Here is a 27,767-nt window from a genome sequence, read left to right as displayed (position 1 = left end):
TTTTCTTAAAAAAATAGGGTAGGAACGCCGTTGCGAGTGATAAAGTTTACTATTCTAAATTAAAGTTAACACCATTCCGGTTGTTACATTTCAAAAAACGTTTTTTTGGCTGCTAAAATTATTGTTATTAATATTTTCCGATTCAAGCACCGTTCTTAATTAAGTGCGGTTGGTACTGAATATTATTCTGATAATATTCAGTACAAATGTAACTAGGAACTCGTCAGGGACTCGTAATTTTATTAATCTGACAAGTGATGCACTCCCAATTCGGGCCGCAAAATAGAATAATCAAGTGCAACTGCTCTGGTTCCAAAGAACTTAGTGAATTTTGAGGATTCCATCGTCAGGGAAATGACAACATTTTTTCCAATGAGGATCTAGTCCAATAAGGATAGGTGAACACCTATCGTTATTGGACTACAACCAGGTTGGATCTGCCAGGAGCAACAGTTAATGATGTCACCAACAGGTTATAACATTTTAAGGGGGTTGACGAGCAGTGTTGCCATTTTAGCGGTTTTCCCGCTAGATTTAGCGGAATTGCTTCAGGTTTAGCGGATTAAAATATGAAATAGCGGATAGCGGATTTTTTAGCGGGAAGAGTATAAATGTTTAGCATTTTATATATTTTGGCAATGTAACATTTAAATTAAGAAATATTTATTTAACAAATATTAAATTAATTGTTCAAGTAATTATTTAATTAACAATAAAAATATTTCATAATTGAAATGTTTTATCGATATACATCGTAAACATAGTAAGGATATCATATTTCATAGTTTTTTTTTATAAAGCGAAGAATCGGTTTTATATTATTCTGGAATTTCCCTGAGGAGAACCCCAACAATTTTACGTAGTTACGCCCGCGGTCAAACGACCTGACCGTTGGGTCATAGCTTTAATTGTTGAATCAAATCTAAAAATGTGGGAAAAATTCTAATGACGCCTTTTTTGAAACCGCGAAGAAATGGCATTGAATAATTTTTATTCGTCGTATTTGATTGGCTTCCAAGAAATGCGATCCCAATTACCGACATAACATTAAAAGTCATTTAAAAACTTTCAAACATATTAAGTCAGTAGAAGAACCATTTTCACCTAATAGATCAGGCAACCAATCTAAATTAAATTTTCCCACCAAGAATTTACAAACAGTGGAAGCTGAAGCAAAGTTAAGTTTGTTTGTTGTGCTCACTCGTCAATACTGGCAATAGACCACCTTGGTGAATTATGTAAGAATGCATTCCAAGATCAAACAGCCAAAACTTTAAAAATTCATCGAACAAAATGCAACGGCGTTATAAAATATATCCTACACCCCCACTTTCAGAAAGATTTATTATAGTCAGTGCTCAATGGCTTTTCAAATTATAGTTCGTTACTAGATGAATCAAACGATATTAGTGTAACAAAACTATTAGGTATTGCAATTGTGTATTATGATGAGCAATTCGATAAAAGAGTTTCTACATTCTTGGCTCTTGTAGAATTAGATCAATGTAACGCTGAAAATATTTCAAATTCAATTAAAATAACGCTGAATTTTTAAACTTTTTAAAAATTTTTAAATTTTTAAACGCGGAAAATTTTAAACTTCCTTTAAATAAATTTTCTGTTTATACTCCGGGACGACCAAACGGTCAGAGGAGTTTACAAGATACACAGAATACAAGAAACAGTACCGTATTCAGCAGTCACGGGCTTGAACCCCGGTCACTCAAGGTACGTGTACTTATGCACCCGCGCGCCTGACCACTAGGCTACGGCATCAGAGCCAGTCTATTTTCAGTATCATTTAATCTACCTTCCATAATTACAATATACCAAAAATAATATGAAGAATTAGCTGAAACGATTTAAACCAGAATTTAAATAATTTGTGGGCATTGGGACAGATAATGCTAGCGTTATGATTGGAGTTAATAACAGCGTTTATACACATTTGAAGTCCGATGTACCGAAATTGATATTAATTAAATGCGTATGTCATTCTTTGCAATTAGCAGTATCTCATGCAACCCGCGAAACATTCCCTAGAAGTCTAGAATTCATGATCGCTGAAACTTATAATTGGTTTAGTAAATCCACTAGCTGACAAAATCAATTCAAATATTTATACAGTGCCATAAACGATGGTACAGATCCGAAAAAGATAGTTCATTCGTGTCAAACAAGGTGATTATCCATTGAAGTTGCTATAACAAGAATTTTAGAACAGTATATTGAAATAAAAGCCCATTTTGAAATAACTCGTTTGACTGACAAACGTTATACTGCACAACTTCTTTATTCAATGTTCAAAGATGAAAGTAATTTAGCGTATATTTTATTTTTAAAACCTATCTTATCTGAAGTACAAAGAGTAGACAAATCTTTTGAATCAAATTGAAAAAAAATGAGCAACAGTATATAAACATTACTCTTGTTAAATGGGAAAACATCAACAATACAATGAAGTTTTGGTGAGAAGTTTAGAAATATCCAGATGCAAGCGGTGAAAATCCATTTAAAGAAATTAGCCAATTTGCATTGGGTATTTTAATTTTGCCATTATCCAATGCAGATGTGGAAAGAATATTCAGCAACTTAAATCTAGTAAAAAACAAAACACGCAACAGAATGAGTGTTGGCATGGTTAATGCAATCTTATCAGTACGATATGGGCTCAAAAGAGTTGAAAAGTGTTGTAAAAATTGTTTTACCTGAAGAAGTGCTTCGCAAAATAGGTACACAAGAAGCATATGATGAGGAGATATTGAATTTCGAAATTAATTTAGATTTTTAGATATTGATTTTATATTAAAAACAGAAAATAAATAACTATTTATATATACTATTTGTTTGTTTGTTTTTATTCACTACAAAGTACAAACAAATGAAAATTTTAAAAATTTGGCGGGTTAAGTGTTAAAAATAGCGGATTTTGAGTATGTGGCTAGCGGGAAATATTATTAAGAGTTGGCAACACTGTTGACGAGTGCATTGATGCTCACGTGTGAACTAATGATATTAAGCACACACGAAATGACGAGTTGCTGGGTAAATATAGGACCGTACTAAAAAAAATGCCTCCGGTTAGGTCAGAATGTGTATGTGTCTGAAATTCTACCCAGGCACGACTGGAGGAATCATATGCTGAAAGCTTTGTGCGTTAACTCAAGGTTTGAAGACTTCTACAAGGCTTCTAGGGAAATTTTTTTTTTATCAACGTATCCACACTTGTAGGTAGGACTATTTTGTAAGGACGGGATTCATTTGTACAAAGGTTGTGCCAGTGTCATTGGGGATACCCGAAGGATTAAAGAAAACTGCTTGATAGAGGGAAGAATAGTAATATCGATATACGTTTATCTGATGATATGTGTGCATAAGCGTGTCAAAATAATTCTTATACACAACTTAAGAATTCTTGTTTGCTGCTGCGGCAACAAACAAGAAGTGTGTATGTTGGCAAGTTGTTGGCAACCGATATCGGCAAGATGTTTCGAAGGTATTGACGTTTTTAAATGAGCGGGAAGCTAATTCTATGAAAACATGCTTGAATAGCTTCAAGGACGTGTAACGGCAAGCCCTGCGCTAATGGCGCGCAAGCGAGTCATTTGCCACAGGCGCCACGCCGTTAATTAATAACATTGTGTTAAGATACGATATGAATTAAGCGCGGCTACAAAGTTTTGCCTCAGGCCCAAAAAACGCAAGCGCCGATCCTGTGTCAGGGTAGAGCGAACTACAGAAGAACAAAAACAAAAGTTAGCTGTTTGCAGTAATGTCAGGAGTGTCATAACTAGGGTTGATGGCGCCCAGGGCAAATAAAAAAAATTGGCACCCCTTGAAAACTGTTCTATTGGAATTTTTGCATTTTTTAACCATAAAAAGGCGACCCCAAATTTTTCGCCCAGGGCACGTGCCCCACCTGGCTCACCCTAGTTATGCCACTAGACGTGAATCCATACTCCTGGTTAGGAAAACTAAAGCTGACATAATAGGCTTAACGGAAACATGGTATCATTCGGAAATGGGAGATGAAGAGATTCATTTGCGGTTTCTACAATGTATTTAGGAAAGATACGGAAGATAGAAGAGGTGGTGGACTTGTATCAAAAGCAGCTTAAGCGTGACAAAGCTGTTCCAGATTCAGAAGTTATATTATTTCTTATATGCAATTCATTATTAGAGAAAAGGAAACAATGATAAAATTAGGAACTAAAAAAAGTTAATAAGCATTATTCCTTATCTACACCGATAACAATTTTAACACTTAACTACTACTGTGTCCACGTATGGAACCCTCTGAATAAAAATTAAAGAGTTTGTACCCTGTACGCACGAAAGATGTTTTATGTGAAAACATTCTTGGCTTGGAAGAGGTTAGCGAAATCCATTTGTGGAATAGTACATCGAGACTACATCTGCACAATCATAAGGAAGTGTGATTGTGACGTCAAAATCACGCTTCCTTAGTATGATTGCAACAAACAATTATTTGACCACAACATTTGAATTTCCGTTACATTCAATTGTTAGATGCCGCTGTAGATGTTTTCATATCAAAAATAAATAAAAGTAAGCATACCTTAACAATGCAATTAACTGCCCGATTTGTAAAATATGGTCCCGTTTTTAAGAACGTTTGCATATATACATAATGTGCCTATTGCCTTCACCACGCTTGTCGCCCACCAGCATGTAACAACTCAACTCTCAAGATGGATTTTCATGAATTCATATTCGGACCTTTTAGAAAGATTTGCTGAGCATTCCGAATATCATTAAAATCGTAATAATTGAAACGCTACAATTATTATTTATTTTCCATCCGTCTGCAGGTAATAAAACTTCACAGTGGATGAATTTTAAAGAAATTTTATATTTATCTCTGTAAGAAAGATTTCTCGACTCTTCCTATGTTTCATTAAAATCACACCAATAGAATTCCAGCAATTATTATTATCTTCTCTTACTGTAGCTGAAGCACTGGATATTATGTTTGCTGACATGCGCAGAAACGTTTCTCTGTTCGCGCTTTAATAGTGCTTTTTGCTGTTTTGCTGTAAATCGTGAATTATTAACGTTTGCTCAAATGAAATGCTCTGTGCACATTAACTACATTTTTTTTTGAGCAGGTATAAACCCAAACAATTTATTTTTGCTAAGCAGCATGATTATTCGCATTTTAATCGATGGTTTTCAGCTGCAGATGAAGTCCACTGCCTCAGTGCATTCTTTAAAGGAGCAGAACATGTCTGTTAAATAGACTACCTTATGATGGTAGCGCGGCAGCCTTCTAACCCCCTTCCCTCAAGAGTAAAGTCCGCAGCGAAAACGCTGCGGAGTTTAGTCTACTCGCGTCCCTAGCCCTATCAAATTTTCGTGTTCCCCTCGTCGCGAAGGGCGGTTTGTCTGTTGTGAGGGGAAAATCGGAGTCAATCCCAGTGAAAAACCTCACGACCACGGTTTGAGACCGCCAAACTCAATGCTGAATGCCTGGGAAAATTCCCATAAGGGTGGAATCGAACCTCGATCAGCTATTCAGCAAGCCGGCAACGTTATCACAAGGCTACCGTGGCCCCGTATGCTATCGCTTTAATTCCAGTATTTCACATCGCATTTCTCACCAGCCACGTGGGTAGTGTGACATGTTTCCAACACTTCTGTTGCGTTCCATTGTTAAGTGCGGCTATAGGTATAGACAGGGGCAGCTCGTAAATAGGCACTGCTGCACTGCAGCTATTTAAATCTAGATATAGAGTGAACTGAGTTACATGAAATTTTGTGAAGAATACTGCAACGCAATGAATATTTTTATTAACAGAACCCGCGTATATTATGCGCATCCTCTATTTCCAATAATCATTTTAATAATAAACGAATAAAAACAAGAAATCGTTTCCAAATTTGAAGTTTAATTAACCGCAGGCTTCACTTTGCGCCAGGTAGTGACATATTTAAATGAGACAGTATTTAAATATGACATTTAAATAGGACTGAGACAGTACAGTATTTAAATTCTATACAGTGGGACCAACTGATGATGTTACCAACAGCAAATTCAAAATGGGAAGCATTCAAAGAACTTATGTTGGAAGCTACTAGGCTTTACATACCAACTAAGAAATATTGTTCAAGGTTTAGGCCAAAAATGCATGGGATACTTACAAATTAACACATGACACAGAAGCCTATGATAGATACAAGTTGATATGCAACCAAGTTACAAAGGAGGCTAGGCAGGCGAAGGCAGATTACGAGAAATCCTTGGCAAGGGATGCAAAGAAAAACAGCAAAGAGTTCTTTACTTATGTAAACTCTAGAAGGAAGGGGATGAATCAGATTGGTCCACTTGATATTGATGGGTCAACTGTTGATGATCCTGCTCAGGTAGCTAACAAACTAAATGAATATTTTGCATCGACATTCACACATGAGGAGTTATTCAGCGAGGGGAATGCCAGAGGTGTATTCAACTCTAGCAGTAAGCTACAGAATCTTGAAATAACTGAGAGTAAGGTGGAGGAGAGGTTGTTGAAGATAGACACAAGAAAGGCACCCGGAGTGGATGGGATATATCCAGTTATATTAAAGGAGGCAGCAAAGGAAGTAAGCAAACCCTTAGCCATAATTATGAGAGCTTCCTTGGACTCAGGGGAGGTACCCATAGACTGGAAATGTGCAAATGTGACCCCAATTCACAAAGGAGGATCAAAGGCTGACACAAGTAATTATGGACCTGTGAGCTTAACTTCTGTTCCAGGAAAATTAATGGAGGCACTGGTTAAAGAAGCACTGCAGGATCATCTTGACAAGACTTCAGTTATAGCTCGGACACAGCATGGTTTTGTTAAGGGGAAGTCTTGCCTGACCAATTTGATTGGATACTATGATGCAGTCACAAAAGAACTGGATGCAGGGAATAACTTTGATATTATATACTTGGATCTTAGAAAGGCTTTTGATACTGTTGCACATGGAAGACTGCTACACAAATTGGAGCAGTGTGACATTGGAGGCAAATTGCTGCTATGGATAAAGGGGTGGTTGAGGGGGAGAAGACAGAGAGTGGTAATCAATGGACACTGCTCATCGTGGATTAATGTTATTAGTGGAGTCCCTCAGGGCTCAGTGTTGGGTCCATTATTGTTTTCTGTATTTATAAATGATATTGATGATGGTATATCAAGCTTAATGTCCAAGTTTGCAGACGATACAAAGGTTGGCAGGGTTGTCAAGGACACTACTGACACTATGCTGCTGCAACAGGATCTGGAAAGGTTGAGCAGATGGGCTGAGAGGTGGCAAATGAAGTTTAACATTGACAAATGTAAAGTACTACACATGGAAAACAGCAACCCCAGAGCAACGTATCAACTCTGTGGTACTACACTGACAGTGGTAGAGAATGAAAGGGACTTGGGGGTGGTTGTGCAGGCAGATATGAAGTTCTCTGACAGTGCAGACGGGCTGCAAGAGTAGCTCATGGAGTATTGTCAATGATATATAGGAATTTTTCCAGCAGGGATAAGGAGGTGATTATTCCCTTGTATAAGGCAATGGTCAGGCCACACCTAGAGTACTGTATACAGGTCTGGAGGCCACATATCAAGAAGGATGTAGAGCTGCTGGAACGAGTACAGAGAAGGGCAACAAGATTAGTGAATGGAACAAAGGGGTGCTCTTACGAAGAAAGGCTTAAGTTTTGCAAATTACAGTGTCTGGAGACTAGGCACCAGCGAGGTGATCTGATAGAGGTGTATAAAGCCTTGAATGGTTTGAGCATGCTCAATGCTGATGGGATTCTTCCTCTAGCTCACAATAATCACCTGAGAGGGCATAAATTCAAATTGAGGAAAGACAGATGTAGGATAGACGTGCGGAAATTTGCCTTTAGCCAGCGGGTGGTTGGTTGGTGGAACATAATTCCATCCCTTGTCGTGGAGGTTGATAGCCTAAATAGGTTTTAGGCTCAGCTGGACAGGTATTTTGAACGAACAGAGGGGTGAAGTGGAAGTGGGTTTTTTTTTTGGCTGATGCTGCATAAGCTTGCTTTCTTGCATCAAATGCCTCTACTAATGCTAATATTTTGCATTCCAGTGAATAGCTGGTAGTTGGTTGCCATTGGCAACTTGCCAATACAGTATACATTTTTTTATAGGTGAAACGAATCAAAGTCATTGTAAAGCATGCAGTGCAGATTTCATCGTTGTCCATGATGGGTGTGTAGCCACAATGTCGGTGTCTTTTTGTTATCCGTCCGAATTCTCATTAAGTAACTAAATAATATCAGTGTTAAGTCAATACTCAACATTCAACAGTAATTATGTGATTACAGCTTAATTGCGAATTGAGCTTGAACTTGGTAAGTTTTAGTTATATTATGAGGTGATGTGTAAGTTAAACATTATTTCTACGATACACGATTTTGTGAAATTTGATTCGATCATGGCCTCCATGAAGTAAATCGCGTGACAATAACTTCAGCAACTTAGTTTTTCACAATTATCTCTCAAAGGAAAAAAAAAATGCGATTAAAAAAACAGAAGGCCACCCCACACCAAAGATTCAAATTTCTCAGCAGGGAATAAGTAATAATAAGAAATATATTTGCAGTTTTAAAACTGAATGGTACCAAAGGAAAATTTTGCTTTGTGGTTGTGAAGTTAAAAATGTATTGTTTTGTTTTCCATGTGTACTGTTCGGAGGTGACTTAACCTGGACAAAAATGGCTTTACGAACATAAACAGAATGAAGGAAAAAACTCTAAAACATGAGAGTTCGAATAAACATATTGATAATGTAATTTCAGTATCGCTTTTAGGAAGCGTAAATATTAAAGAACAGCTTAGTGAGGCCTACAGACTTTCGATCTTAAAAAAACATAACAGAAAAGTTGCCAAGAATCGTGAGGTATTATCTAAAAATTTTGTGGACAGTTTGAAATTCCTTTATGTGGACATGACGAAAAAGACGATTCTAAAAATCCAGGAGTATTCAGAGGATTAATAAATTTCGCCTGTACATTAGATTCCAATTTAAAGAACCATTTAGAAAGTAATGCAGCATTTAAAGGCATTTCAAAAACTATTCAGAATGATATTCTTGACTGTTTGCTGCAAATATGCCGGGATGAAATAAAAAGAGAAATTAAAGAAGCTTCGTTCGTAGCTGTCATGATGACACAACAGATGTTTCAGAACCTATACAAATGGTAATTGTTCTGAGATATGAACTGAATGGAGACAGTGGGCGTTTTTTCACTCCGGAAAACCAAACGGCAGACGGAATATCGAAGTACATTCTAGATCAGTCAGGCATAATCCTCGAAGGAAATACTTAAAAACGGGTTGCTCAGACATTTAATGGCAAGAAAAGTGGAGTTAACCAATTCATTGCTATGCACACCAACTAAATCTGATGATGAGAAATGCAGCAAGTAGTACCCGAGATTCAAGAATATTCTTTTCGAACCTCATGTCGATACCAACATTTTTCTCGAGATCACCACAGCGTCTCTCTGTTCTCAGAAAGCATATGGACAGCCGTGTTGTCCGACCTTCCCCTACAAGATGGAACTTCAATACACGCACCGTGAACAGCGTTTATGAAAATTTTGAATCCTTAAAAAAGCGCATGGAGGAACTACAAGCGACAGCAAACGCAGATAAGACGATTTCAGAAGCAACTGGAATTTTGCACATCTTGAGTAATGAAAAATTCGAGTTCTGGTTAGAACTTTTCCATCAGATAACGCCTCACGTGGAAGTTATTTATAATCAAATGCAATCTCGAGAAATTGAGGCAGTTAAAACACATGAATATATAGGAAAATTTAAGAATGCCATTCTAAAAATCAGGAATTCAATGTACTGTGAAAATCCTTCAAAAACACTCATGATTGAAGCGAAGGAAGTATGCGACTATATAAGTGTTGACATAGGTGAGAGATATTCTTTTACAAAGCAATTAATTGCTGCTAAATTGTTTAACAAGGAGAACTTTGTTATTTTTCGTACGAAAATGCTCATGGAAGAGGTATGGAAGACTACTGAGGCATATTCCATGCCTCAGTAGTCTTCTTCTATTGAAAGAGAAAAACTTCTTACGGAATTACATGTTTTCTATAGCAGACATGATCTACACAATTATTGCAAATTAACTGACTTGCTGAAATTTATCTCAGAAAATAATCTAGCTGAAATTCTTGGTGAACTTCAAAATTCATAAAAGTTCTTTTGACCATTCCGATGACTACTTCAGAGTGCCATTCGACATTAAAAAGAATAAAAACATTTTTGGGAGCACTATGAATCAGGAAAGGCTAAATGCTCAAGCAATGCTTTCAATAGAGAAAAGCTTGGTCAACAGTTCACCAAACTCGAATGAAAAAGTTATTAATCTATTTTCGACAAATAAAAACCGAAGAATGGATTTTGTTTTTAAATAAAAGTTCAAGTCTGTTAATGGTAAATGTCTAGATAATGTTTTGTAGTATTTTTAACTTGCTTATTATTATTACTGTGTATGTCTACATGTCTTATAACCAAGGCAATTTAATGTAACTTTAAGACGCTGCACCCCCAAACATCGGTGTCACAAGACGCCGACAATGTATTATAAGATTCTTTGTATAAGGAATCACTAATGTATACGATTCATTAATAAAGAGTCTTCTTCTTATTATTATTATGTTTTCACATCAAAAAGACATTGAGCTTCTTAAAAGGATCCAAATACGGGCAACTCGCATGGTGATCATATGAGGAAAGACTCGGGTTATGTAGGCCAAAGAGCTTGGCAACCAGGCATCTCAAATGTAACTTGATTGAGGGTTATAAGGCTCTCAGAGGGGTTATTAACATGAACGAAGGCGGAATTTTGACTGTTATAAAGAATTCCAGAACTCGGTGGCATAAATTCAAATTACAGGAGAAGAAATTTACAGTAGATTGTAGGAAGTTTTCTTGTAGTCAACGAGCCGCTGATTGCTGGAACAGGTTGCCTTCAATTTACAGTTTGAATATATTCAAAGGTCAACTGGATAGTTACCTGTGTGAGGAGAGAAGCATATAATTTTTATTTTCTTATTTACTCAGGTTTTTTTTTTTTTTTTCGGGCCCGCGCTTCCCTTGCACCATATGGCTATTACTAATACTATTGTGGGTCAAAAAAAGAAAAAATATATATATTTGATATGTTTGTATAACGGTTGCGCGAGAAACGAGGATGTCCTGGAGCATTATCCAACACTAATATAATTTTGAAATCCTTATTTTCAGCCTTGCAACAATCCTTCAGATTTATTCTATTGTAAGGTTGTTCAGTAAGCCATTTACTACGCATTTGTCCTGAAATTCGACCCTTCGTGGAAATCCAATATACAGGCAGTTACGATTTCAGCGATCTCTTTAGTTTCCTTGGATTTTTAGCCTAACAGGTCAGAGCATGGCTAAATTTTTTGTCACCATTTTCTCTCTCCAACATTAATGTCACACAATCCTTTGCTACTGTCAGTTCTGGCTCCTTTTGTTTGTCGCTCGAGACATCTGTCCTCCTGTAAACCGCATGTTGTGAAAATTTTAATTCCGTGTATCCTTGTGGTATTTTTTTTTTTTTTTCCAAGTCTTAAAAATAAAACTTTAAAGCCTTTGTTCTTATAGCCACGAGGTTACCAATGAATTCCTACTCCTCACTAGCTTTTCCATCCAGATCACAAGCTTTCTTTCCATGTTCATGAGCCTCGCCTGTTATGAGTAGCTTGCACCTAGAAAAGCGATGCAAACAGCAAGTCATTTCTAGTCCTGAAAGCTGTGCAAGTCTTCGGCGTCAGCGCGAGTAGTTGGTCAGGTTGCTTCACGATGACCTATATCACAAAACGATGTCCAATGTTCAGTCATTTTTCTCATAATGCTGATTACATCCAATTTTTGCTCTAGCGTTAACTTTTCTGGAGTTCATATTCCCATTACCACACTTCTGATCCTTACCACTCATGATTTTACTTGGAAAGTGAGTACACCTCAAAGTTATGCCAATTAATTAAATTAATTTGAGAGATCACTGGGATTCCGAGACGACCATGTGAGCAGCATGATACCGGAGGAGCCGAACGGGCTAGCCAGGTGAGTAAAGTGCCTGCCTGGCAACCCAAAGGTCGCGGGTTCGAATCCCGCCTCGGGCTTGGATCTGAGTAAAATGCAAAAACTTTTGGAGGTGCATTATGGCCACAGAAGCCGATGCGCCAACAACTAACAAAAAAAAAAAAAAAGATACCGGAGGACAAACATAGACTTAGAAGCGAACTGACTTGTGGAGTGAGAGGGAAGCAACTCGTACACGTGTGCACAGCGAAAGAAGCGTGACGCTTCTTGCGCTTTCTAGGATCATGAAGAAGTCGTGGAGAAATCGTGGTAAACCGAAAGACCAGTCGTATCAGCCGAAAGCCATCCCTGCTTTTAAACACCGTATTACACCAGATTCGTATTGATCAAACTCGTGTCGGAGACTGGGTGCAATGCTTTTTATTAAATAATGGAGGCCGAAAGTAAACTCCCGTTAGTCAAATTATATTAAAAGAACGCTTTTATCATAGGCGCACCCTACAAGAAATCTGATACATTACGGTGCACACCGTAATGTATCAGACACGAAAAAAATTATTTCAATCAATGAATAATTTTTTATTTATTTTTATGTTTTCTTACGCGCCATGTGTAATATTTTATTATGTTAAGGTATAAATACGTAGACCATAGATCACACTTGACCAAGGTTGCCGGTAACCACCGCTGATAGCTGTACGTATATTTTATGGAGTTCTCTGCACCACCTGTACTCGTTACCGAAATCGGGAAAAAAAAAAAAATTCTGTATATATTTCATATATTTTTTAATTTATTTTAGCCATTTCCCATTTTTTTTTTTTTTTTTTTTTTTTTTAATTTTGTGCATACATTGAAATAAATAAATAAATGGCTACAAATTATTTCTCTCCTGACACGTACACACCCTAATCACTCTCGTTTCGCTTATGGTTTTTATTCATGAGGCAACAATTTCAACGTTTCATCTTCGTGTTATCAGCTGAAAAGCACGCTGGCTCAATGTGTACACAACGTGTGGGCAAAATGCTATGGGACAGGTTTTCTGATATTAGTGCAACAGCCTTACCCAGCGGTTGCCAGTTGAACTAGTTGCATTAGGGTGTCTGCTGTCGAACTGTACAGGCTCGTCAGTTTATGCCAAGTGTCAAACTGGCGGTCCACTGTCGTTGGTTGTGTCCCCCCCCCTTCATTCAACGGTATCTGGAGAAGATCGAGTGCATGATTGGTTTGGGTCCCCCCTTTCTTTTGTTACTATATTATAACCATTTAAATTAAACTTTTCTGAGGTCCCCCTTCTGTGCCGGGATCCAGATATATCAAAAATGCAAATTTTCTACTATAAAACGCAACTGAGAGACACTTGTCTATAATTGTATGTGGAATGTATATTCGTCTAAGTTATTCAGACACAGTACTTATGTGTGAATGTACAATTGTATGGCTCTGTACAGTAGTGCATTTATATTACTGAAGCCAAACTTTTCATAACGAGAGAAATATTAACTTAATCTCTGGTAAAATTAGTCAAATTCTGTCTCTCAACATCGACAATTTTATTTCATTTGACTCGAGTGTAAGCCCCACTGTAAGTGTTATCCAAGCAATCTGAAACATCTTTATTCCCCTATTCATGCAGTTGCTGAACTTTTCACCCAGCTGTTTCCCCGGAATCTTTAAAGCTGACTGAACAGAATATTAAAAAATAATAATAAAAAAATCTCTCTTTCTCCTCTATTCAAGTGTAATCCAACTACTACTGTGGTGCCCTCTTCTTTCAACCGGCGTGGAGAGAAATATGAACTAAATAATTCATAAGTAGTCTCTCTGGCCTAAGATTGATGGATACTGCCTGTGCCAAAAAATTCTCTCTCTCTCGGTACTTGCTAATAAATCAGCTAGGCGGATTTATTAACTCATACCACGTACTTTTTTACAAGAGAAAAAAAAAAAAGCTTGACAAAGCTTTTTTTCTTGACAAAGCCTGAGAGAATCATTTTGCATTTTGTATAAAGTTCCGAAGAATAACTTGAAAGGTCAGAATGAAACTGAATTATTGTTGATACGCTGATATTATTTGCCTCCAGTAAAGAACGCCTGTTGCTACGCAGACCTTTTCCCCAATCGTAGATAGATCCATTTTCTCGGTGTCCTCGTTCCTAAGTAAAGAGAGCAAGCTACCTGTCTCCGAAAGCACTGGTGAAATGTTGCAATTTAATTAAAACGGATTACTAACACTGTCTAATTGTCGCCGTCAGGAATGCGTATTAAAACAAGTTTTACAAATAAAACTATTTCGATAGCGGCGAAAATAAAAAGAGCAAAATAATTTAAAAGATTTTATCTCAGAAGTAATGAGAAATTCATTTTCCTGCTGTTACCATCTATAGGGTGGTAGCATTACGATAACTTGGAAAAGTATTTCGAAAACTTTCTAATATACTGCAGGGAGTTTGGAAAATCCAAACACTAGTATACCAGAAAATCCGTTCCCTCACCATAAAAATGAAAAGTGATTAAATTAAAATGAACTCATTTTATGTCTGCTGTCTGTGTTTCTGAGGGCTGCCATTTTCGCAAAACAAAATTATGCGCCTCCATGTGAGGTGTGAGAACCAACACAGCTTTCCAGAGTGAAAAAACCAAATGCATGTGATGACAATATTTCGGACAACTTTGTCTTAATTCTTTAGTTGTGGGTAACGCCCATTGTCATATGGCCACTTCTTGTTTAATGAACTCTAATAACCATTTGTTACATGAGCCGTGTTAACTTGACTTGTTTGGGAACGCTTCGCAGAGAAATTCCCACACACGGATGGCAAAATGAGTAGTGCCCATCATGTCGAAACCACACTTGACCAAGTAGTCCCAACTCTTCATATCGGAAACAAACCACTCTCGTAATATACTGAGGCAAGTTGTGTGGACATTGCAACTAATACTATAATGTATGGTTCATGTGTTCCAATTTCTCAAAGAAGTACGAGTTCTCCATGATCCAGAAATAGCATTTTTTTTTTTTTTTTTTTTTTGTTATAAATTGCACATTTTACAACAGGAATTTCGGGTCACAAGGTGGATGCTACATCCAGGAAACATTCACATCTCATCTCATTTCTGCATCGCCAAATTCATTAAACAGATGGAAGGCAATGTGGTTTCATGTTGTGATCTTTGATATGAACGTGGGGATCCATAACTCAATATGGAGAAAGAGACCACGTTCCTGTGATCGCTTCCGAAGTTATTTCGTCAGCGAATGATCCATCAATTCATTTATATATGCACACTATGCTCCTCGCGTTTAGTGTTTCTGATCGTGGTCTTTCCTTTTAATGGAATCGGTTGCAAAAACTGACTAATACCAATGCGATGTTGTCTCTAAGAATCTCGCAAGGAAATCACGCTAGCTATGATTTATCAGGAGGTTTCCCATGCAACACATCTGGATAAAAACCACATAATTAACTACATTTATAGCAAATTAATTTTTGCAAAGTAATAGGACTTTCAATGGCGTCACCATGATTTTTTTTTTTCCTTAGGAGGAGAATTAACATGGAAAATTAACAGGATATGGAAAGGGACGATGGTGTTTAGAAAACTGAAATATATTAATAGGATTCAATCTATTTTGGGAGGGGGGAGAGAGGGGAAATCGACGAGACGATGGTTTCGCCTTGGCGGCAAGGCCATCCTGTTCTCACCTGAGAAGTGATGCATCTGGTTTTCATGAGAATTATCCTTTAGTTATTTAATACAAAGAACATTTATACGCCTGAATGATCGGCCAGAACTGATTTCCAGAGACATCAACATGTCAGGGTGTCATTTAGGGATGAAGCTCGGCACGGGTGCTACTCAGCACATACACTTCTTTCCTTGAGCGTCATTCAGGTTGAGGGGTTGTTGTGGCCCTAGCTGCACTCACCCGTGACAAATGGTTCTGTAAACTCTAAAAACTATTATATACTAGATATTCTGTTAAACAATCCAACAAAGAATTTCCTGAAAAGCCTTGCGTCATCTCTTTTGTCAACTAATTTGACTACCCCTCAAGTGAAAACGTGGCATTCACTAGGATGAATGTGATAGGTAGTTCTTATAAATGCTAATGTTCGTTTTTAGGGTGAGCACCCCCCCCCCCCCCAAATAACTACCCTGATGTATTCTTTGTAAACAAAGTTCAGAACATTTTTCTGAGATAATTTAAAACAACTTGCTAATTTGAGACAGTGATTTCTCCATATCCAGTACACGCTAAAATCTATAAACAGATCTTAGGACCGGCTCTGGTAACGTACACGAATTCTAGCACGTTCATTGAACGAACCCGTATGCTCCACAAGAAATGTACAACCGTCGTTACTGTTGCACTGGTTTATTTGCTGCGATAAAACATGCTCGAGTTACGATAAAGTTCTTAACACCTCAGGCAGCGGTGACCCTATATAATATAAATGAAAATTTACGATAATTCTTGTAGTTTATTTTATTTTGGAAAAGAGAAATGTCAGATGAAAGCCAACAGGACTAGATCTACCGGCTTTGAAATTTTAATCATTTGTATATCTAGTAAACAAGCTGATTTAAAAATGAAAAGAAGCGATATTGAAGAAATAGCCATTAGGGACAAGAACAACGTGTCACCATAAGATTTTAGTTTCAATAAGAACAGGAAGTATCCAATATCCTCACTGGACAGGTGACCTTGACCAGCGAATGCAACTAATGAAGTGTCCTTTAACCATAGCAACGATGCTAGTCCAACAATCATTAAGAAACGAGTTCCAGACAATTAAGCGCGACTATTGAACAGCGTATTAGCATCTAAGGCTAATGTGCTGTTAAATTAGGTCTTACGCTGTGTGCATTATGCGTTCATGAACTGATTTGTATGCTGTGCGAGTTTACCCTACTCCCTTCACCTGATGACGGCTAACTACAGCTCCCATTGAAGAGGCCTTTAATGATTCTTCCAGTCCCCAACAAGACTCGAACTCAGACATCTCCAAGCGAGTTAAGTGACGAAACCACTATAGTATCATGGAGGACAGCAGTAACATCACAATGTTTTCAGTGGCTATCCCAAACACGAAAGGGTGTAAGTGCTTTAAGGTTGTGAATCTCAACCTGCAGTGAATACTTTCGAAACTATAAAGAAAACACGGGCATTTCAATAATTGTTTTAAAATAATGAAATATAATTATAATATGTCGGCAATCTTTTGTGATCACGGGTCAAAATATGATTTCTGCAAAAAGATGGGAGTAAATTCAAAGTTTTTAATGAAATGGAAAAAAAAAAAAAAAATCAAATTTACATACTTATCCAAATTGCTAATTTGTATAAGTACTGTATGTAAATTGCCAATTTGATAATTACATTGCACTGTCATTTTGAGAATATAAACAGTTCTAAACATTCTAACGATGTTCAATGATCTTAATTCTGACTTGGCTAGACTCGATATAGAATATTCAGTTCATATTTCTTTGTTTGCAGTCGATCACATCCTGAATATTTAAAGCTGGGAACAAATAGAATGATAAAATAAACAGTAGGCTTCAGGCTTAAAAGAACTAACGTGTCGGTTTTTAACAATTCCTTTAGATTCAAAGTCAACTTCAAACATGGTCCAACAAACTCATTTGCTATATCCGCATCTCCCTTATACATTTCAGTGGATGTAGTCCCAAAGCTTTCTTTGCATAAGCTACAACACGATGGATTTATAATCTCATGACAAATCGAATTCTAAAAGCGATTCGTGTAATTTCGATTCTTAGCACCAAAAACGTAAACCTACTTTCCTTCTCAACAGACAATATAATTCTCTTGCTATAATCCCATTGTATCTGAACAGAAACTAGTCAATGCATTTTTTTAGTCAGTCAATCGCATTCATTCTGATGCTTTCACTGTTCCCCTTTTCGTGTCTTATTAGAGAAGTTTCAGCTAAAATTGCAAACCTTTTATCAGAAATTATTATTATAAGAATATTTTTATCTCAAGTTATTATTACGCATTATATTGCTTTTGTATTTACTACAGAGTAATTTGAAAAACTATTTATTTTTAAAAGGTATTGTTGAAGAATTTAAGTCAAACTAGAGCTCCTTGAAAGTCACTCTGTTGGCACGTGCTGCCATCAGTTTCGCACATGAATTCTGAAGTACAGCGATTCCCAATCTTTGCATAAGATAATTTCCTGTGCATATGGGCAAGACTTCAAGAAAACAAAATATTGAAGCACAGCGAGGTATCGTTTTGAATTCATCCTTTTTATAAAATGAATGGAGCGAAAATTATATTAAATGTGATCCTAGTATCATGCTGATACTTCAGGACGACTTTCGCTGTTCCCCACTAGTAAAAGGGTTTGGTGTGTTAACGAAGCCGGCAACGTGGAAAAGGCTTCACCAGACCAAACAGTATTCTAAGTGGTCTCGCCAATCCTGTAACCATATAAGCACGATTTCAGAAAAACTGAATTCATCAATCAAAATCTTTAGATAACTCTGTAACAGAACAAAAGTGGAAAGCATGGAAACCACGCAAATTCTTTATTTTATTTTTAAAAATTTTCTGCACAGAATGTTAAGTCATCCCAGTTTCACGTACACCCCTCGAATGGATTTCTTAGAACTTTGTAAAAAAACATTTTGTACTACTTTTCATCAGACATATTTGATATCGGGTGGAACTACAAAGTGAACGGCCAGAATTCTACTTGGCTACAGATCCCATCTCATCAGTTTTAGGATTCACTGTTTCCTCGTTTAACTACCTCTGAATGGTTTTACTATTTCTCCCTCACCTTCTTTATATTTGGTTGCAATTTTTCATGTGTCGCTGAAAGTCAATTGTCCAACCATTATTTTCCTAAAACGTATCGAAACTGCAGCACACAACATTAAATAGTATTGAATTCTCTGGAAAACACAGATTATTCACAGTATGTGAATAATCTATGTGATTTTGTGCTCCTACAACAGAGTGAAGGTAAATGGGCAAGATATTGAAGAAGTTGATGAATTTGATTACTTAGGGTCAAGAATAAACAAAAACAGTAACTGCTCAAATGATATGAAGAGACGACAGACAATTGCTAAAACGTTGGTCGCTGATCTGATAAAATTATGGAGAAACTGAGAATCATTGATTCGTTAATTTTTCCAGTTGCTACTTATGGATGTGAAGGATGTAATCTGAAAAGAGTTGACAGGAAGAAAATTGAGGCGTTTGAAATGTGGTGTTACAGTAGAATACTGCGTATTTCTTACTTGGATCGAAGAACAAATGAGTGGGTATTGAATAAAATTGGCAGGCCTTAAATTCTTCTTCATAGCATCAACAAAAGAAAACTCAAGTTTCCTGGTCATATAGTAAGAAAGGAAAACTTTCTGTTGAAGAATATAATGGAACGAAAAACCGAGGGGAAGAGGTGCAGAGGAATACCTGCAACTAGGTGGAAGGATGGGATCGGTGAACTTCTAGGCATGACACTTTGCGATGCTGCTCGTGTAGCACACGATCGATGTAGTTGGAGGAATTTGTTGGTGGCCACAACAGCTCCTCAGGGAGCTGTGTGGCTGGAAGAAGAAGACAACAGAGTTCTTAAAATTGGAAGCGATCTTCTAATCATCCTATAGATATATTATATTGTACTATGTTCAGTTAATGTAGTGATTTTTTTTTTCATCATACTACGCACACTGGCCAAAAAAATACGAACCTTTGCATTAAGACAATCACAGACAGAAGAAATGCAAACAGATGCAAAGAAAATTGGGACGTGGGGTAAGGACGTGTTGCCTCGTTGAGTATAAAGACTGCACAGGCTGTTCGACTGCAGTTATCTGAAGCCAGAAATGGGGAAAACGGATGATCTAGCAGACTTTGAAAAAGTTCTTATCGTGAGCGTACGTTTAGCAGGAGCCACGATTCAAGAAACGAAAGACATAACTGGTTTCTCAAAAGCATCCATTTGAAAGGCTGATAGAACCGTTTGATGGAAATAAATGTGGCATAAAAACAATATTTCAAGAGCGAAGCCGTCGTACACTAAGGAGGACTGTACTAAAAAAAAAAAAAAAAATAAATAAATAATAGGACATCTAGTGTGCAGAAAATAACATCTGAATTCAACCAAACCCAGAAATTCCCTATTTAAACCCCTTATCGCGAACAGGGAATCCGCTGGAAGTGATGCAGAGAACGTTGTGATTGGACAGTGAAACAATGGAAGAAAGTCATGTGGTTAGACGAATCACGATACACTTTGTTTTGCACTGATGGTAAGCGGAGAGTGCGGAGACAGAACTTCGAAGCGATGGATCCTACTTGCCTTGTTAAGACAACCCAAGGTTCTGGAGGTGATAGAATCACCGTGGGATACGGAAACCGCTGTAAAACAGTTTCCAAAGAAATGAAGCTTCATTGTGCAAACATCCAAATGGTTGGAGTAACAAACATCCAAATGCATTGCCAGGGTGATATCATGCTATGGGGAATGTTTTGTCAGCACGGACTGGTTCCGTTGATGGCAGTGAAAAGTTGAATGTCATCCAGGGAATACCTGAATTTTGTATGAAATCTATAGCTCCTTGCAATGTTACACTTTCATCCCGAAGTTAATGGCCACTTTAGATGATAATGCAACAGCGCATCGTGCAAGAATAGTTCGGAGAACATGACATGGATTTCCACTATCTTTCTTAGTCCCCACATTCACCTCATTTCAATCCTACTGAGAATGTGTAGAATATGCCGGAGAGAGCTGTTTGGAAATGAAATTTTCTTTCTTCAACTTTGTCGCAGCTGCGCGATATTTTGCTGGAAGGATGATTACAACAGACCAAAACGCCCTGAACCACCATGTAGAATCCATGCTGCACCGCAAACTTGATGTTATTCGAAACAAAGGCGGCCCGATTCGATATTGAATAAAGGTCGGTATTTTTTTTTTTCCTTTTTTGTCCAGTATGTATTTCTTTTCAGTTACGCAAGCTTCAAATTTTTCATACCAAACAACATCATTACTCTATAGAAAGATTTGGAGATTTGATTGGCAAGGCTGAATACTCTCCAGAGTTGTCCTGGATGAATTTTTTTGAAAACAGAGTGGATTCTAATTGCTTATCCTGAGACATATAGCAAAGGATGGACTTGGCCTCCGATGTCACCTGATTTAAACCCATGCGATTTTTATCTGTGGAGTTATCTCAACGAACCTACGAACTATTTCTGCGCTGAACAAAGCGACAGGGTGAAATTTTTTCTGTGTGGAAATGTTGAAGCATGTTCTTCGCAACTTTACACTCCTATTGTGACACTATTGTAACTATTGATAAGCGTGGAAGACATTAAACATGTTGTGACATGGATTTGGAATATTCATGGCACAGCATGTTTATTTTTATTTATTTCTTTTCACAACGAAATACATCACCCATTTGAATTCATATCAGAAAGTAATCCGGTTTCTCTTCTAACACTAAAGAGTATGCGTACCACAGGTAGAGAACTACTGTAATGAGTGTACTTGGAAAAAAGCAATAGAATTACAACGACACATGGCTGAGGAAATCACTAGAAAAGGCGTCCGGTAGAATATCATCTATTTGACTGTGTGAGAGGAAATGGAATGAACAGATAAATGTTTCTCGTAAGAGAAAGGTTACCAGTTAATCTATTTTTTAATTTTTTGAACAGAATATTTTTCGAGAGGATTTAGACACTTTCCCTACACTACGAGAGTATCTGTGTTGGACAGATCGTTAATGCGCACTTCAAAAGAAAACTGGCATTGGTTGAATTCTGCGTGGCCTGCACAGTGCTAAATTTGTGCATATTCTGAAATCGCACACACAAAAAATAAATAATAATAATGATGCATTGGTTCTGTAAGTTTAATCATCTTTTTCTCTACCGGCACTAGCTATTAAATACTCACAATGGGCAATAAGTTCAGCGAGCGAAAATCAATTGAATGAAGAGTCAATTATAAGAATATTATTCCTTTATAAACACACACAATCTCTCTCTAAATTTGAAGGAAAAATAATTATTATAAAATGTAGACTATGAAGTATCCAGCTAACCGACTGTTTCTTAATCATTTCATTTTTTTTTTTTTTTTTTTTTTTTGTGAAAAAACGTAGACAGATGCAAAGGTAACGAAATAGGCTTATATTACGAGGTCGGCTACCTACAATTAAACGAAGAACTCACCACAAAGAAACCAGTCGACCGTACCCCTCATCCACCTGGCGCTGCTATTGCTTCCTGGTATACATATGAACATCCACAGCGTTAGTGACTGGCTAATATTGTAATAAATTTTATGTTTATGCTTCTTGTTAGGAAACTATTAGAAACAAATACATATATTTTTATGGATCTCTTATTGCAAGAGAGAATTTTGCTGGCTGTAAAGGGTAGGAGTGAACCAACCCTAAATGGCTTAGTAATTATCGCTGCATTTTGACAAGCATATCGTAATTACCTCTGAAAGCAGGAAAGCGTACCATTTAACGCTTGTGCAATTTCGTAATTTCATTTATACCGAATTGTTAAATCAGTCTCTGAACCATAATGAAAAATTAACGAATTGCTGGAACTCTTGAAAAATTATTCAGACTCATTAAAACATACGGGTTCTCTTATTTTCCTGAATGGTACGTAAACAACGGGTTTTCTTGCAGATCTTTCAAATTTCTGGAAATCGTCCGGAAATAGCTGACTGACCAATTCGAAATACGTACATAATAATATGTACTAGTGAATGGGTTAGTGCCAATGCACCATGTTTCGTTCGTGGTAAAGTGTTCGAGATAGTGCAATACTATTGTATCTCATATTGTGAATACCTTCACAACGAGTTCCCATGGTACTGCACTACCTCGAATAAGTAACGCTTCACCAATGGAGAAGACTAATGTTACTTATTCTCGGCGTATTAGTCTTCTCCATTGGTGAAGTGTTACTTATTCGAAGAAGTGCAATACCATGGCAACTCGTTGTGAAGGCATTCACAATATGAGATACAATTAAAACGATGGCAATTATCTACTTCGGCAGTTCACTACGAACGAAACAGTGCAATGGCACAGTTCACTAGTGAATCTTACACGTAGTCTCACGCTTTATGCAAAATAATCACCTTCGTTTATAATAAAATGTACGTATCAAATTTGACAATTTAATACGTACTGTGCATATTATTTTTTGAAAAATGTAAAACAGTGAAGTTTGCTTTCCTGGGAATGTTAATACTGTACGTAATTTCGAATATAATCTTGTCAACAAGGCTGCGTGTCCTTATTATTCCATGTGGTCAAGAAAAGGACCCATTATATTGACCCCTTCAGCACATTTCTCGAGAAAAGTGCCAAAGTGGTTGTTCAATAGACAGAACCCTTTTTCGTTTAACATGAAGCAAATTAAAAATAAAAAAAAAAAACACAAAGAAGAATCGTACCGTACTAAAACTAAAGGATTACTGAATTATGAATTGACTAGAATGAGCTTGTAGGTTAGAGGTCACAAACTTTTATCATGGTATGAAAGTTTGTGATATATACCTTGAAACCCTTACATTTTTTTCCTAAATTTCATGCGCACCCCCGTACGTTCCAGAGAAACAAACTTACCTGAAATTTGACAATGAATACATACTTTTACAAAATAGTATATACAGTACTTCAATTACAGTTAATCACAAAGAAATAAAAAACGCTTCGTACCTGGATTAGTGGGATGATTTGTCTATATTTCTCGTTAAAACAAGGTCCTCCCCCCCCCCCCCCAAAAAAAAACAGTTGTGTTCCCAAGGGAGCGCATTTTACACTTTGGGCATCTCTGAAGTAGACAGAAAGCACAAAGGTGTGGATGAGATTTCTGAGAAATTCAAGGGTCTTCGCTGCAGAAACATTACAAAATGTAATGTTCCTGCAAGAACAATAACATTGTAAAATGTAAATGAAAATGTAAATGGCTAGAGAAAAATTAATCCGCAACCGGATAATCAAGAGCCTAAACCACACATAAATATAATTTTCACAAACACTGTCACAGTCGCATAACGTGTTCAAACCAAATCTTATTCTCTTCGAGAAGTGTTTTAACAATGAGGAAGATGTTTAGACATTTCTTTAGTAATAAAAAAAAAAAACTTAACTACTTTAAAATGACTTTCACAGACAAGCACATGAAGAAACCAAAAACAATTTAAGGTAGTCTTTTCCCTCTGATTATCAACAGATCTCTCTCTCTCTCTGCTTGGCTTATTCTTTCAGAATGATAAGAAGCAAAGATTCGCCAATTGGGATATATACAGAAAATCACAATTGTTCTCAAAATTTTTGCTACGCCGAAATCTTTGTCCTTCAATTTTCCAGGAAAGTAATTAAATTTCACATTATGCAGAAGCCCAATAATTACCTCTGATAACATACTTTATATAATACAATAAGTAATACATTTTTTGTAAACTAGGACCAAATATGGCTCCTCTTAAATTCTTGCTTTCTGCGTAAATAAGTACTTTCGAATTTAAAATTCAATCCAGCTGATACGCATATGACTACTTTTAAGCATTTAACATTTTGATAGGGAAAGTAATCTCATTTACACTACCATTCACAATGAAATTTTATTTCTGTTTTACAAGAAAGTGATTCCAAAATTGATTCCTCGGGTTAATTATGTAATTACCAGATTACTTTCAGCGATAACACACAAAAACTTTAGAAAACTATTATTCTTTGTTCCTCCCTCTGAAGCTAACAATGAGCACTTCATCTGTAACTCCTCGGTCACAGACTGTGTCACGAATGAACAAATTTGCTTTTTCGTAGCACATCATGTGTATCTAATTAAGCGGCGAATAAAACCAATACTTCGTTTATTGCAACTATAAACAGTACGGAATTTCTGCCTTCATCTTTAAAGTGGTAATTAAATAACATTCATGAGGCAATAACTGAGTGTCTTTAGTGAGATGCACGTTATCGTTTAATCAGATGAAAAGCTGCATAAACATGTACATAAGAGAGGCCCGGCCAACCCATAGTTTGCAAAAAAATGGTTGCTCGTGAGAAAAGAAACTAGGCAATCAATAGAGAGATTTTTGTATAAGCTTCTGCACATCTTCCGAGGCTCGTAAAAAGAAGTTTTCTATTCCAGACCATAGCCGGAATGGGGGGAAATATACATTATTTTTTATGTGAAGACATCTGTTGAGGCACCTAACAATGGAATGTAACGGAAGTTTAGCAACACGTCACACTACCCACGTGACTGGTGAGAAATGTGATGTCAAATACTGGAATTAAAGCGATAGCATACGGGGCCACGGTAGCCTTGTGGTAACGTTGCCAGCTTGCTGAATAGCTGATCGAGGTTCGATTCCAGCCGCTACCCTTATGGGAATTTTCCCAGGGGCATTCAGCATTGAGTTTGGCGGTCTCAAACCGTGGTCGTGAGGTTTTTCACCGGGATTGACTCCGGTTTTCCCCTCACAACAGACAAACCGCCCTTCGCGACAAGGGGTACACGAAAATTTGATAGGGCTAGGGACGCGAGTAGACTAAACTCCGCAGCGTTTTCGCTGCGGACTTTCCTCTTGAGGGAAGGGGGTTAGTGGGGCAGCCGCGCCACCATCGTAAGGTGGGTTGCGGGCAGTCTATTTAACAGACATGTACTGCTCCTTAAAAGAATGCACTGAGGCAGTGGACTTCAACTGCAGTTAAAAATCATCCATTAAAATGCGAATAATCATGATGTTTAGCAAAAATCAATTGCTTGCACCTGCTCAAAAATATAAGTTCATTACAAAAAAAAATGTAGTTAATGTGTACAGAGCATTTCATTTGAGCAAATGTTAATGATTTACAATAAAAAGCACTATTTAAGCGCGAGCAGAGAAAATTTATTCGTTTCTGCGCATGTCAGCAAACATAATATCCAGTGCCTCGGCTACAATATATTCCAAAAAGAGAAATAATAATAATTGCTGGAATTCTATTGGTGTGATTTTAATGAAACATAGGAAGGGTCGACAAATCTTTTTTACAGAGCGAAATATGAATTTCCTTAAAATCCATCCGCTGTGAAGAGTTATTACATGCAGACGGACGGACAAAGAAATAATAACTGTAGCGTTGCTATCTATAGTTGGATGATTGTTTCCCGCAGAAGCAGCATGTACCAGAGGCAACCAGAGAGGGTAATACTCTTGATCTGGTTGTCAGCCGTGATTATTCGTGTATTAAGAATCTGCAGATAAAGGACCCACTAAGTGGCAGTGATCACAATGTATTGATGTGGGATTTACTTAAAAGATACAGGGTGTCTCAAAAATATTGGTACAAACGTTTAGGGGAGGTAGGTAACATCTAAATTAATGTGAATCGCATAGGAAACGTCACCGTAAGTCGGTACACGGCGCTGTTCATCAGTTCGCCAGAGGGAAAATTTCTGGTTTACTCATTCAAGCAGTAGTCACCGCACGAAGAGCATGCATCGATATACGAACTGTCAGCTGGCAGACATGCACCTAGTGTATGGATTACCAGAGGACAATGGACGAGCCGCTCAACGAATTGATGGAGAACGCTTCCCAGACAGACATGTACCGGACCACCGTTTGTTTGCGCGTGTGCATCAAAATTTGTACGATTATGGGTCATTTAGAGGTAACAGGAGTAGTGCGGGCAGACCACGTTCGACGCGAACTCCCGCCATGCAAGAAAGTGTGTTGAATTCTGTCCAGAATAATCCTACAGAATAATAAGGCAGAGGCAACGGCACGTGCCTCTGCCTTAGGAGTGTCTTGTTGCAGTGTACAGCGTGTCTGGCACAACGATTCCTTACACCCCTTTAATCTCCAAAGGGTTCAGTTACTGCTCCCCCAAGATCATCCTGCACGTGTGGCTTTTGCGCAGTGGTTTCTCCAAGAAAGTGTTCAAGCATGAATTTTCCAGCCTATGTTTTGTTCACGGATGAAGCTTATTTCACTCGGGAAGGTTTATTCAATCAGCACAATGCTCATGTGTGGGCTCACGACAACCCACACAGGGTGCGCCCCCATGCGCCACAACATCGATTCACAATAAATGTGTGGGCAGGTATGGTCAATGACTGCTTAGTCGGCCCATACCTGTTACCATTCCGCATGAACTCCGCAAAATATCGGATCTTTCTTGAACAAGTTCAACCAGGGTTACTTTATTTATTTTATTTTTTTTTTTTTATTTGTTGGCGCATCGGCTTCTGTGGCCATAATGCACCTCCCAAGGTTTTTGCAGTACTGTGATCCAAGGCCGAGGCGGGATTCGAACCCGCGACCTTTGGGTTGCCAGGCAGGCACTTTACCCACTCGGCTAGCCCGGTCGGCCCAGGGTTACTTGACGATGTTCCAGCAAATGTGAGACACAACATTTGGTTTCAACATGACGGGGCACCTGCCCATTATGGAAGGTGTGTTCGTGACCATTTGAACAGGCGTTTTGGGCGTCGATGGATTGATCGTGGTGGACCCGTTGCCTGGCCCCCACGCTCACCTGATTTATCGAGCCTTGATTTCTTTTTGTGGGGGCCCTCAACTCTATCGTGTATGAATCGCCTGTGGAGACGGAAATGGATCTCGTGGCGAGACT

General features: G+C 37.7%; 1 protein-coding gene across 1 annotated transcript in view; it reads right to left on the bottom strand.

Moving 5' to 3' along the window:
* LOC150085626 (P-selectin-like) overlaps positions 1 to 27,767 on the bottom strand; it is a 292,465-nt gene that overhangs the window by 254,242 nt on the left and 10,456 nt on the right. The window contains exons 2-3 of the mRNA XM_090374622.1: positions 23,955 to 24,057; positions 22,339 to 22,474 (exon numbers count right to left, since the gene is read on the bottom strand). Coding sequence (XP_090230748.1) covers positions 22,339 to 22,474; positions 23,955 to 24,057 — 239 coding nt within the window. The remainder of the gene's footprint in view (positions 1 to 22,338; positions 22,475 to 23,954; positions 24,058 to 27,767) is intronic.

Source organism: Mastigoproctus giganteus, chromosome 5 (genome assembly GCF_048544385.1).
Source record: "Mastigoproctus giganteus isolate SK-2022 chromosome 5, ASM4854438v1, whole genome shotgun sequence".
NCBI classification, from domain to species: domain Eukaryota; kingdom Metazoa; phylum Arthropoda; class Arachnida; order Uropygi; family Thelyphonidae; genus Mastigoproctus; species Mastigoproctus giganteus.
Note: the sequence above shows the minus strand (reverse complement) of the source record. Positions and strands in the feature narration are given on the sequence as shown.